General features: G+C 43.1%; 1 protein-coding gene across 5 annotated transcripts in view; it reads right to left on the minus strand.

Moving 5' to 3' along the window:
• kif13a (kinesin family member 13A) overlaps positions 1 to 14,110 on the minus strand; it is a 319,880-nt gene that overhangs the window by 26,058 nt on the left and 279,712 nt on the right. For all 5 annotated transcript variants that reach the window (XM_078241905.1, XM_078241898.1, XM_078241903.1 and 2 more), the window contains exons 33-34: positions 4,589 to 4,741; positions 3,559 to 3,636 (exon numbers count right to left, since the gene is read on the minus strand). In XM_078241905.1, coding sequence (XP_078098031.1) covers positions 3,559 to 3,636; positions 4,589 to 4,741 — 231 coding nt within the window. The remainder of the gene's footprint in view (positions 1 to 3,558; positions 3,637 to 4,588; positions 4,742 to 14,110) is intronic.

The raw sequence follows: 14,110 nt of genomic DNA on the forward strand, positions 1-14,110 counted from the left end.
ATTCAGTCCCTATTTCTGATTCAGAAATGGAACGTAATGTCATTTTGAAAAATCCTAATTGGGCCCGATTTTACCAACAATTTGCGCCCGCTTTTGGGCGCGAAATCGTGGTAAAGTCGGGTGTGAGGCCTTTGTCGCGATCTGCACCCGCGTCTGCGCAGATCGCCACTTTACTGAGACCCGCGAATGGCGGGGATCCGTTCCGCGCCCAAATCGGGCGCAACAACGATTTAAATGCATTTGAGTGAGGCAAGTTCGTTGGGGGGGGGGGGGGGGGGGGGGGGGGGGGGGGCGGTGCTGGAGGAGTGAGCCTGATCGTTGTACATGGGGGGAAAGAGAGTGAGGCCACATCATTCTCTGTGGGGGGGGTGGGGTGGGGGGAGTGAGGCCAGATCATTGTCTTGCGGGGGGAAGGGGGAGGAGGAGGGAGGCGGGTAAGATATATCTCGGGGAGGGGTGGGGGGGGCAGATGGATCTCTGGTGGGGGTACCCGAACCGATCACCCGCAGAGTGGCAGCGGACCCCCCTGCCCCCGAGATCCATCTGTGCCCCCCCCCCCCCCCGAGATACACCCTCGCTCCCGCTTGTCACTCCCGGGCTGCTTTCTCTGCTTTCTGTGGCTCGGGAGCGATCCGACACGGGCGCGCTTTTCCCAATTTCTTTCTAACTGCGCATGCGCAGTTCAGAGCTCCGATCGTTCCGGCAGCGCTAAGCCCCGCCCACAGCGCGAATGGGACTGGAGATGGCTGAGAGCGTATGGGGGCGCCTGAAAGCGGATTTCTAAGTCGGATCTGTACTACATCCAGATTCGGCACTTAGAATGAAAGTGGTAAAAGCGGGCCCATCGTCTGCCCAAATTGAGGCACATGATGGATGTGAGGTTCAAATTTATTTGTCGCAAGCTTTCAATGATGGTTTTCAAGAGGCAACAGCAGTGATCACCTTTGTTAATTTTCCAGTGTAACTATTCCTAACTTAAGAAAAACAGTAGATATCGCTTCTCATGGTTAAGTGGAGAGAAGATACTGGACAGCCTAAGGTAACTTGTAAAAAAATAAAAACCTCAACTTCAAATATTACAAAAACTGACTGATCATTAAACAGCTCTGAATACTTCGAAATATACATATGGACATGCTTACCAGTGAGAAGCCGCTGCTTAACTTACAAACACAAAACATGCCTGGGTTGCAAACATCTATTTCATATATATTAGTTAGAAACCCTACGCTGTGCATGCTTCCAACATTACCACCAACTAGCAAGAGGGTCTATCTACAATGGGCAGTATCCAATATAAATGTGAACATGTGATTTATAATGGAAATACAAGAGAATGGTGTCAAATAACATCTGCACATTGTGATCTAAAAAATCCCCTGCCCTGTACTCCCACTTCACTGGAATACTATACTTGTTCTAAATTCCCAGTGTGTATGGCCACAGTAACTCTACTGGTTTAAAAATATTTGCTTCATTCTTTTGGAACACCCTTTCTAAACTATTATATTTTAATCAGAAGAAAACTGAAAGTTATACTTTCCACATAATTTACAATTAGAATCACAGAATCCCTGTGTTGCAGAAGGAGCCCTTTCGGCTCATCGAATCTGCACCGACCCACATATTTACCCCGCTAATCCCTCTAACCTCTGTATCTTGGGACGCTAAGGGGCAATTTCGCACGGTCAATCAACCTAACCTGCACACCTTTGGAGTGGGGGAGGAAACCAGAGCACCTGGAGGAAACCCACGCAGACATGGGGAGAATGTGAAACTGGGGTGGCACGGTAGCGCAGTGGTTAGCACTGCTGCTTCACAGCTCCAGGGTCCCGGGTTCGATTCCCGGCTCGGGTCACTGTCTGTGTGGAGTTTGCACGTTCTCCTCGTGTCTGCGTGGGTTTCCTCCGGGTGCTCCGGTTTCCTCCCACAGCCCAAAGATGTGCAGGTTAGGTTGATTGGCCAGGTTAAAAATTGCCCCTTAGAATCCTAAAAAATGCGTAGGTTAGAGGGATTAGCAGGTAAATATGTGGGGGTAGGGCCTGGGTGGGATTGTGGTCGGTGCAGACTCGATGGGCCGAATGGCCTCCTTCTGCACTGTAGGGTTTCTATGATTTCTATGATTTCCACACCAGCAGTCCCCCGAGGCCAGAGTTGAACCTGGGTCCCTTGCGCTGTGAGGCAGCAGTGCTAACCACTGTGCACCTCTTTACTAGTATTGATTTCTTGTATAATTGTTGATATGGCTGATAAATAAAACAATAAATCAGCATCATAGAATCTGCATAAGTAAACTACTATGGACTCCGGAATTTTGTATTAAAAGCAGAAAATGCTGAAAATATTCAGCAGGTAAAGCAGCAACTGTAAAGAAACAAAGTTAACGTTTCAGAACTTCTGTTGGAAGGTCACCAAACTGAAATATTAACTGTTTCGTTACAGTTGTTACATTCACTGTTGAATATTTTCCAGCATTTTCTGCTTTTATTTCAGAGAAGCTATAGGCCATCATGTCTGCGCCAACACTGGTTCTTGAACTGAAACCTGTCTATGTTAGCACAATTTATTATGTTTGAGTGTATCATGCAACTTGGGCTACATAGCATGCATCTATGGTCAGAACAATTCTGTTCAGATTGGCCCAGGTAGGATTACCTTGTAGAAAGGTGATTCTATGACTACATGCAGCAAGCTTCCCAAGAGCATTGATGAATCACCCAAGTGAGCAACATAATTTTATGATGGTTCACATCAATTAAAAGTGCCAGTATTCCTATAATCCACACCAACTGCCCACAGAGATCGAGCAGGGATTCCATAACTAGAGACTTCACCAGAAAACCAGCAAAGGCAGGACACTTCACGGTGTGAATGAGTTGAAAAATTGGCATAATTGCCCCGATGCCACGGTAAACAAATCTGTACTCAACTGAGTGATCCTTTCCAAGAGTATCAAAACAAACCATTATCCAAAATCTGCTTGCATTTTGTGTCAGATATAAATGCTTTCTAGTTAGTGAAATGCCAGTCCAAGGCAACAGTTAACAAGACTGTGACAGTAAAATACTCTGGACCACAAATGAATGCCCAATGATTTTTCCCATAACAAAATTCAAACAAAATGCAGAGAAATCTTTAAAAGAAATCCATTGTCACACATTTATTAAAACTGTACCTAACCGTTGTTGTCTTCCTGCATTCACCTTTCCCCCAGCCACAGTTCTAAAAAAATACCTTCTTGCAAAGTGCTCCACACACCAAACTTCAATTAAATAGCTGGGACCCTGCTACAATCTAGGAGTCAACTTCATAGTACTTCATTACTCCATAACTATTTTTTGTTAAACAAAGTCTTATCCAAAGCCAAAAACTTAAAGTTATCCTAACTAGAATATGACATGTCAATGCAGAAATTAATTTAATAAATGTTTTAAAAAAATAATGGATTTTAACATGCTGCATTGTTAATCACACAGTCAGCCATGCGAGTGCCATTTCCTGAATGCAGTGTGTCAAATCAGACTGTGGCTTGTCCCTGCCGTTTGTTGTGATACGTACATGGTGAACATTGGGCGTGCTGACGCTCCTCTTCATGTGCCTTCCTTTTGACGAAAGTGCTTCTTTCACTGTGACTGCCTAAGACAGGAAGACAAAAGTGTAGATCAACAAATACCTAAGGACAATTTTTCCTATGTGCCCATGAACAGAGTCTGGTTGAATGTAATCAGTAAATTACAAAGTAACTGCAGTACAATAACTGAAATTCATGGAAAGAATGCATTAAAAATTTGCTCTGAGTGTATGAAGTTACTTTGGATTAATATTGTTCATGTTTCTAGTTTTGACAAAGCAGAGGGTAGAGGAGTTTGGATGGATTATCTTTAGCAACATTGTTTACCTAGTGTACATGAACTGCTCCATCAAGGGTAAGAGTGCACACCTTATGGGGAGCTAAATATTTGGAACCTTGACTGGTGAAGCCATTTTCCACAATGACCCAGAGACTAAACATGCCAGTGTGTGTTCCTCCCAACCCCAGGAGGCAAATCACTGAATCACTATCAACCCTCTGGAATAAATCACACCCCTTATTTTGCATGTCAAATAACAAAAGGAACCAGTGGTTTTACTCATGAGCTGCACTCACAAATGGCCATCCCTCTTGGTTTGATGCCACTGATTGTAACAATGAGTGTCTTGGGTCTAGTGATCTGAAAGAAGCATTCAATAGAGTTGTACACAGGTACTCCTAGAACAATCTAGCTGATCATTCACCTTATCAACATACTAAAACAATTGTTTAAAATGTTTTATATTGTGTACACTGGTCAATCTCCTTACAATATGTACAAAAAGGTTTTTGTCTGATAACGCCACTACTTTTGTGTATATTATGCTCTCTGAACAAAATAGTAAATGCCTTTTTTTAAAAAAAAAGGTCTTCATGTTTATTTCTCAATAGTTTGGAGGTATTTCTTCGATACAGAAAAGCTCAAATTTAAACAGTGTACAGATGAATAAAACCTGGACATTTTGTTGCAGATTCCAATAGCCCAATTACACAGTGATTTTAAATAAAAATGCTTACCTGTCTGAGTCGCTCTAGACTAAGGATATTTTCCACCTCTAGTACTCCTCTTGTGTACTTCTCAATGTAGGTTTCGCCATCACCTGAGCCATCATTTTCACTCTTTGCTGCCATAAGTGCCAAAGTTTCTCGATCCTCTGCTTCTTCGGAGGCCTGAATAAAAGAAAGGCAACTCGTCAATGTTATGAAAAATCCAGAATGCACTGGAACCTTATTCTCTATGTGATATGCGGAAGTGTCAGCAATCATACCTCCATAACGTGGATTGAAAATTTTAGTTGGAATAAAATAAAAAAATCTGTAGGTGAAATTTCAAACCAAATTAAATTCAATTCTTATTTAAAAAGTACTAATTCTACCTAAATATTAATTGAGGTGAAAGCCTGGATTGACCAGGCTTGGTTCCAGAGTAAATTAATGAGTAGTTCCAGTCCAAGATGCAAGCCACTGAGGCCTACATTGTATCTGAGAAATACAATCGGTGACTAACCAATATACTAACAATTTTATAAATTTTCACATCTTTACACAGTATCAGTTAAGAGATCAAATGAAGTTACAATTTTTCCTCCATATTTGTATGTGTTATCAGTGGTTGTTGCCTCCAAATCAGAAAATTATGGGTTCAAGTCCCACTCGAGAGACTTGAGCACAGAAGTTTAGGACAAAATTCCAGTGCAGCACTGAGGGACTGCTGGACTGCCGGAAGCACAGGCTTTCAGATGAGACATTAAAGCAAGGGCCCATCAGCTTTCTAAGATAGACATAAGTCGACCCCAGGCTCATTACAAAGAAGAACAAGGGGCAAATCCCTAGTGGCCTGGCCAATATTTATCCTTCAATAAACATCACCAAAAAACAGATTATCCGGACCTTATTGCTGACTGTAGAAGCTTACTCTACCCAAATTGTCGGTTGCGTTTTCAATACAACACCAGTGACAATGCTTCAAAAGTTCTCCATAAGCTGCAATTGCACTTTTGGACATTCTGAGGTCATGGAACGTGCTATATAAATGTAGGTGTTCCTTCCTTCAGTCGCCACCAGAGGGCAGCCACTGAGCTGAAAATTATTTTGGAAAGCTAAAAATTAGTTTGCAGCCTCTCGCCCGAATAATTATTCAATTCAAAGTTGGAATTATTCAGAAATTTCTTTGGAATCTACAATTTTCTTCCAAATTTTCTCTTCTTCCGAGAGTGTTGACTCACACGGAGGCTTGGTTTGCCAACTCTGCCTGGACATAATCTGGGAGAAGTTGGCGGATGTGACATCAAGGAAAGCCAGCAGTGTGGTGGGAGCAGGTTCTATGGTGACACCTCTAGGGTGTATACAGGAGAAATTGTTTCATGGTGAAATTGAGGTCTAATGCAAACAATGAACCATTTGCTTCCTCATGGATATTTTTAATTAATTATTTCTTCATGTATGTGAATACAAAAAAATTAAAAGTTAGGATACTTCCTGGTGGATGTTTGTTCTGCCTATTGTATTTTTCCCAAATACAAGAGCATGCAGTGTCTTCCTAAGACAGGCTCGTGCATTTGTTCTGTGGGACAGAACTCTGTGCCACTTCAGCAAATCCTCAGTCTTTTTGAGCTCCATTAGCGCAGGTCGAAGGTCACCAAGGAGGAATTTACCCTCTGCGGGGCTAGCTGGAGTTTGCAAGTTCACCTGAAACAATGTGACCTGTGAAAGGAGAAGGCCCCCATCACCCACACCTACCTGGCCTCTTGTCTGGAAAAGCAAGACAAATCACCGATTGCCAGCAGTTTCCTGACAGTACAAGACTCAGGGCTGGAGGTGCACTTGTGGACTTTGGAGGAGCAGGACTATCGATTGCTCCAGTCCACTGATCGGAATCACTGGACATATGCTCTTGGAGATTCCATGTCTCTAGGCTAGCTCCTCCACGGAAGGAGGAGCACATCATTCACCCCCGCAGGGAGTCTATTCAGGAAACTGGTTCCTCAGGGATCACGCTTCTGAAGCGCTGTGTTGGATGTGAAATCACCACCTGACAAGGCCTCATGATGACAGGAGTTGCACTTTCCTTTCCCTTCTTGGTGGTTTCTGACATCAAATTACAGGACTGATTTGTTTAAAATATTGTTCTAGAATCTCCCAGTTTCCTTTCTTTGGGCGCAGGATTCTGGTAGACTTACAACCATTCCAGGAAGGTGGACAACTCTAACTGAAGTTTTGGCCTTCAAGTGCCAGTCACATTCCATTACCATATTCAAGCCTTCATTACTTATGCATAGCAATGGTGGCAACCTATTCAACAATAGGTGGTATCACAGCTATGTGAGATGTGCACACAAACACACCTGGACCTGGATATCAGTTTTTATTAGAATCTTTATTGATGAAAAATATTTTGATTATCAGTCAGGCTAACATGACTTGTTTGAACTGCATCATTGGAAGAATCTTTAGCCATGCAGTGACCTGCATAGACCAGAGGCTCACAAAAGTTATAACCTTACAAATTACACATGTCTGTTTTTCAGTAAGCATAATGGGTCCACTATGTCTCAATTAGTTTGTTAAACCTCATCACTTTAAATTGGAGAACAATTTTGCATTTAATTTATTTTGGACTTATTCCAGAGTTAATGGATAAGTTAATAAGACGGTGATGATATTAATGATGAAACTGTGACATTAGTAGTCAGATGACTAAAAAGGTTCCAAGAGAGCTAAGAGCAGAATAGTCTGTGTCCTCAATACGATTAACGTGAGCTCCTTGTAAATAGTTCTTTATAAACTGTTTGAAGTTAAATTATACTGACTAGCTCAAGTCTGTCAAAGCGAAGCAAATCCTTCCTAAGGTTCGGTAAGACTAAAAAGCATGGTATTGATAAGATCTCACTTGATAGCAGTGAAAGCCACAATTTAGTAAACTCTAGCCTCAGATCAGCAACTCAGGATTGATGAAAAAGTTTATTTATTTATTGCAGCGTTAATGAAATTACTGTGAAAATCCCCTAGTTGCATTCCGGTGCCTGTTCGGGTACGCAGAGGGAGAATTTAGCATGGCCAATGCACCTAACCAGCACGTCTTTCGGATTGTGGGAGGAAACGGAGCACTTGGAGGAAACCCACACAGACACGGGGAGAATGTGCAAACTCCATCACAGACAGTGACCCAAGCCAGGAATCGAACCCGGGTCCCATGACTGGTGAAAGAAGAAAATTGATTTTGCAATGATGAGGGTCAGACCCAAAATGTACTCTAGTGAGGGGACAGTGAGAAACACTGAGCAGCCACTGGCACTCCAGAGACTTTCTAACAGATTGAAGGTCTACAGCAAGGACAGCAATGGGACCTTTGGAACAGACAGTTTGAAAGGTATGGAATAGCTTTGGAGTTACAAGAGCAAACTCAGAAGCACTAGGTCTACACACTTTTATATGCAATGGGACCCATAACTGACAATTTCCTGGAATGCCAAGTCATCAAGGAAGCCTCAGCATTCCACAATGAGTTTATGGGGGCCTTTGATAAATACTTCAGCCCTAAAAAGAATTTAGTTAGCGAACCAGCAAAATTCAAATCAGAGGAACCAAAGACCAAGAGATTTATAACAAAGAACAAAGAAAGAACAGGCCCTTCAGCCCTCCAAACTGCGCCGATCATGATGCCTGCCTAAACTAAAATCGTATTCACTGATGGAGTCCGTATCCTTCCATTCCCATCCTATTCATGTATTTGTCTCGTTGCCCTTAAATGCCGCTATCGTACCTGCTCCCACCACCTCCCCAGGCAGCGCGTTCCAGACATTCATCACCCTCTGTGTAAAAAACTTGCCTTGCACATCTCCTCTAAACTTTTTCCCACGCACCTTAAACCTATGTCCCCTAGTACTTGACTTTTCTACCCGAGGAAAGAGTATCTGACTATCCACTCTATCTTGTGAACCTCTATCAGGTCACCTCTCAACCTCCGTCGTTCCAGTGAGAACAAACCGAGTTTATCCAACCTCTCCTCATGGCTAATACCTTCCAGTCCAGGCAACATCCTGGTAAACCTCTTCTGTACCCCCTCCAAAGCATCCACATCCTTCTGGTAGTGTGGCAATCAGAATTGTACACAATATTCTAAATGAGGCCTAACTAAGGTTCTGTACAGTTGCAGCATGACCAATTTTTATACTCAATGCCCCCACCGATGAAGGCAAGCATGTCGTATGCTTTCTTGATTACCTTATCCACCTGCGTTGCCACTTTCAGTGATTGGTGGTCTTGTACGCCCAGATCTCTCTGCCTGTCAATACTCCGAAGGGTTCTACCATTTACTGTATAATTCCAAAATGCATTTTCTCACACTTGTCCGGATTAAACTCCATCTGCCATTTCTCCGCCCAATCCTCCAACCAGTCTGTATCTTGCTGTGACCTCTGACAATCCTCTTCACTATCTGCAACTCTACCAATTTTTGTGTCATCTGCGAACTTACTAATCAGACCAGCTACATTTTCCTCCAAATCATTTATATATACTATAAACAACAAAGGTCCCAGAACTGATCCCCGTGGAACAACCTTAAATCATAGCCTTCCATTCAGAAAAGCACCCTTCTATTGCTACCCTCTGGCTTCTATGGCTAAACACAGTAAGAAGTTTAACAACACCAGGTTAAAGTCCAACAGGTTGATTTTGTAGCAAATGCCACTAGCTTTCGGAGCGCTGCCCCTTCGTCAGGTGGAGTGGAGAAAAGTGGTATTTGCTACCAAATAAATCTGTTGGACTTTAACCTGGTATTGTTAAACTTCTTACTGTGTTTAACCCAGTCCAACGCCGGCATCTCCACATCATGACTTCTATGGCTAAGCCAGTTCTGTATCCATCTTGCCAACTCTCCTCTGATCCTGTGTGACTTCACCTTTCGTACCAATCTATCATGAGATACCTTGTCAAAGGCTTTACTGAAGTCCATGTATACAACATCCACTGCCTTTCCCTCATCTATCATCTTCGTAACTTCCTCGAAAATCTCGATCAACTTAGTGAGGCACAACCTTCCCTTCACGAAACCATGCTGTCTATCACTAATAAGTCCATTTGTTTCCAAATATGAGTAAATCCTGTCCCTAAGATCTTTTCCAATAATTTCCCTACCACTGACATAAAGCTCACCAGCCTATAATTGCCTGGATTATCCCTGCTGCCCTTCTTAAACAATGAAACAACATTGCATCCTCATTGGCTACAGGTGAAGTTCCAGAGGACTGGAGGATAGTCAAAGATTTCTGTCGAGGCCCCAGCAGTTTTTTTAATGATTGGCAAATACCTGCAGTTGCAAAGCCTTAAAACATAAATTCATTTGCATGCTCAACAACGAGCTGTCAGTATTCTTGCAATATAAACAGAATTTAATCGTAGAGAAGACCAAACAGATCGCAAGGCAGGCCGAGTTGCAATGTTAAAGACAGGGTGCGATTTGGGGTGATATTGAAGCTCAGGAGGGGATGGTCCAGGACGTATGCCCATGGTCAGAAATGCCTGTGAAAACACCTGCCAAAACCATCAAGGGAACAGGGAGAACACTTCCATCTACATTCAAGTGCTCCAGATTCACCGCTAACAGACAACAGAAATGTGAAGATTCCACAGCTGGCAGAGCTAAATGTTTTCTCTGTGACTGGACATTTAAACAGTTTTGTAAACCAAGAACAGCATTCAAGGGCAGAATATTAGAACATGTTCGCAGCCAGTTTGGAGTCCAATAGGAGATATACTGTTCGTTCCAACCTGATGATTTCCTGGGAGAGATCAAAGGTGATAATGGTTCTGGTCTGTGGAATTGGAAGTTCAAGACTACAGAATGGAATTTAAACTCCATAGCCATGCAGGAGTCTCTATCTTATCGGACAGATAGGACTGACTTCCAAATTTCCAAAAATAAGTCAAAATGCAATCATCTGATTTAAAGCTATAGGGACCTGAAGGCAGAACTCTCCAAGTGCAAGGCCAATTCCCCACCATCTGTGCCATGGAGAAAAATAAATTAATAAAACCCTCCATAATTTACAGAAACTGCCAATTTCTCTGCTCAGCTGGTCAATGTTTAAGACTTGGTCTGATATGGAAACTCAATGAGGTCTCAGGATAGCAAAGTAGTACTCATGGAGAAATTTCCAAAGTTGGTTGAAGAACCACCAGATTTCGATTCAGAAGCAGAAGGTTCATCCATTGCTCAGAAGGAGGAAGAAATTGCAGGCCTCTCAATTCTTTTCACAGACAGACTAGAAGATATGGAAATAGAAGGCATTGGAAAAGGCGGTAACAATTTGCTAGAAGATATTCTGGACAGCGGTTGGCCCTATCCTGACAAATGTCATGAGAAGGGGGCCAGTGCGAAAGGTAATTCATTGGAAGATGATACCCTAGAGATCATTGCAGCCAGATTCCATTGCCAACACTGATGAAATCTCAGTTGTCTTTCTGAGGAGTCAGCTGAAGGAGCTGCTTTAAGAGTTGAATTCATATTTGTCCCATTGAAATTCAGTGTAAATCATTGGCTGACCACAGGGAGAAAGAAATGCTTGACTCCAAGTGAAATCAAACTACTAGAGGAAATGTACAGCCTACTTGTTTGTAGGTAAAATGCAGTCCACGTCTGAATCTCATCAGCAAGTTATCTTGCACTTAAATCATCCCTCACTGCAGAAGCAGAAGCCAACATTACAGAGCTTCTACAGCTTTAAAAAAAATTTCATTCACATACATAGGTTAGGCCAACATTTATTGCCCCTGTCTACATCAACGGGGACCAAGTAGAAAGGGTCAAGAGCTTCAAGTTTTTAGGTGTCCAGATCACCAACAACCTGTCCTGGTCCCCTCATCCTGACACTATAGTTAAGAAAGCCCACCAACGCCTCTACTTTCTCAGAAGACTAAGGAAATTTGGCATGTCAGCTACAACTCTCACCAACTTTTACAGATGCACCATAGAAAGCATTCTTTCTGGTTGTATCACAGCTTGGTATGGCTCCTGCTCTGCCCAAGACCGCAACGAATTACAAAAGATTGTGAATGTAGCCCAATCCATCGCGCAAACCAGCCTCCCATCCACTGACTGTCTACACTTCCCGCTGCCTCGGAAAAGCAGCCAGCATAATTAAGGACCCCACACACCCCAGACATTCTCTCTTCCACCTTCTTCCGTCAGGAAAAAGATGCAGAAGACTGGGGTCACGTACCAACCGACTCAAGAACAGCTTCTTCCCGGCTGCTGTCAGACTTTTGAATGGACTTACCTTGCATTAAGTTGATCTTTCTCTACACCCTAGCTATGACTGTAACACTACATTCTGCACTCTCTCGTTTCCTTCTCTCTGAGCGGTATGCTTTGTCTGTATAGCGCACAAGAAACAATACTTTTCACTGTATGTTAATACATGTGACAATAATAAATCAAATCAAATCTTAAATGCCCTGGAAGGTGCTGATGAGCTGCCTTCTTGAACCGCTGCAGTACATGTTGTACACCCACAGTGCTGTTAGGGGGCGAGTTCCAAGATTTTCATTCACTGAGAGTGAAATTCCAAGTTCACTTGGATATTTCCAAGTGAGGATGGTGAGTGGTTTGGAGGAAATCTTCCAGGTGGTGGTGCTTTTATTCATCTGCTGTTCTTGCTCTTCTAGATGGTAGTGGTTGTGGGTTTGGAAGGTGCTGTCGAAGGACCCTTGGTGAGTTCCTGCATTGCATCCTGTAGATGGCAGACACTGCTGTCACTGTATGTCGATAGTGGAGGAGTGAATGTTTGTGGAATGGGGTGCAAATCAAGCGGGCTGTATTGTCCTGAAGGGGATCAAACCTCTTGGAGCTGCATTCATCCAGCCATGGGTGGGTATTCCATTACACTCCTGACTTGTGCCTTGTATATGGTGGACAGGTTTTGAGGAGTCTGAAGGCGAGTTACCCACTGCAGGATTCTTGGCTTTTGACCTGTTCCTGTAGCCACAGTATTTATATGGCTAGTCCAGTTCAGTTTCTGTTCAATGGTAACCCCCAGGATTTGATACTGGGGGATTCAGCGATGGTAATGCCATTGAATGTCAAGAAGCGGTAGTTACATTGTTTCTTGTTGGAGATGGTCAATGCCTGGCACTTATGTGACTCGAGTGCTTGGCACTTGTCAGCCCAGGCCAGATATTGTCCAGGTCTTGCTGCATTTGGACATGGACTGCTTCAGTATTAGTGGAGTCACAAATTGTGCTGAACATTGTGCAATCATCAGTGAACATCTTCTGACCTTAAAATGGAAGGAAGGTCATTCATGAAGCAGCTGAAGATGGTTTAGGACACTAAGAAACTTGAGACCACTAAGGACCTGAGAAACTCCTGCAATGATGCCCGGGAACTGAGATAATCGACCTCTAACAACCACAACCATCTTCCTTTGTGCCAGGTTTTACCCCCGATTCCCATTGACTCCAGTTTTGCGAGGGTTCCTTGATGCCATACTCAGTCATACACTGCCTTAATGTCAAGAGCAGTCACTCTCACCTCACCTTTGGAGTTCAGCTCTTTTGTCCATGTTTGAACCAAGGATGTAATGAGATCAGGAGCTTAATGATCCTGGTGGAACCCAAACTGAGCCTCAGTGAAGTTATGAAAGTGCTGCTTGATGACATTATTCAGGACCTCCTCCATCACTTTACTGATGATTGAATGTAGGCTGATGGAGTGGTAATTGGCAGGGTTGGATTTGTCCTTTTTTGTGTACACGACATACCTGGGGAATTTTCCATATTGCTAGGTAGATGCCAGTGTTGCTGCTGTACTGGAACAGTTTACCTGGAGGCATGGTAAGTTTTTCAGCATAAGTCTTCAGCACTATTGCTGAAACATTGCCTAGGCTCATAGCCTTTGTAGCATCCAGTGTCTTCAGCAATTTCTTGATGTCGCTTGGAATTAATCCAAGTGGCTGAAGACCAACATTTGTGATACTGGGAACCTCCAGAGGAGGTCAAATTGGATCCTCCACTTGGCACTTCTGGCTGAAAATTGTTGTAGACCTTATCTTTCACACAGATGTGATGGGCTTCGCTATCATTGATGATGGGGATATTTGTGGAGCCTCCTTCTCCAGTGAGCTGTTTAATTGTGTGTACCTTTGGGTGAATCAAGGACAGCACTTGAGGTAAACTACTTCTCCATCTTATCATTAGCATGAAGAACTTCGAGTTGAGGTTCCGTTTGGCTTCGTTGCAAAATAAATCCTGAAACACTTTAATAACGCTGCATCTCAGAGAAGCAGTTCAAACATAAATCATGAAACTCCCTCTCCCTTTTGTATCCACATACTAACATCCTCAACCACAGTGTCAATTTATTACTGACTTCTGCTGAATTAGAGGCAATTTGGCACTTGGGATTTAAAGTTTAAACAGGGTCATCAAAGCGAGATATTTAGCGTAGCTGGGCAATAAATGCTGGCCTAGTCAGTGATGCCCACATCCCATGAAGGAATAAAAAAAGTCAAGTTCCAGAAAACACCTAGTTTCCACAAT

Source organism: Mustelus asterias, chromosome 2 (genome assembly GCF_964213995.1).
Source record: "Mustelus asterias chromosome 2, sMusAst1.hap1.1, whole genome shotgun sequence".
Lineage (NCBI taxonomy): Eukaryota > Metazoa > Chordata > Chondrichthyes > Carcharhiniformes > Triakidae > Mustelus > Mustelus asterias.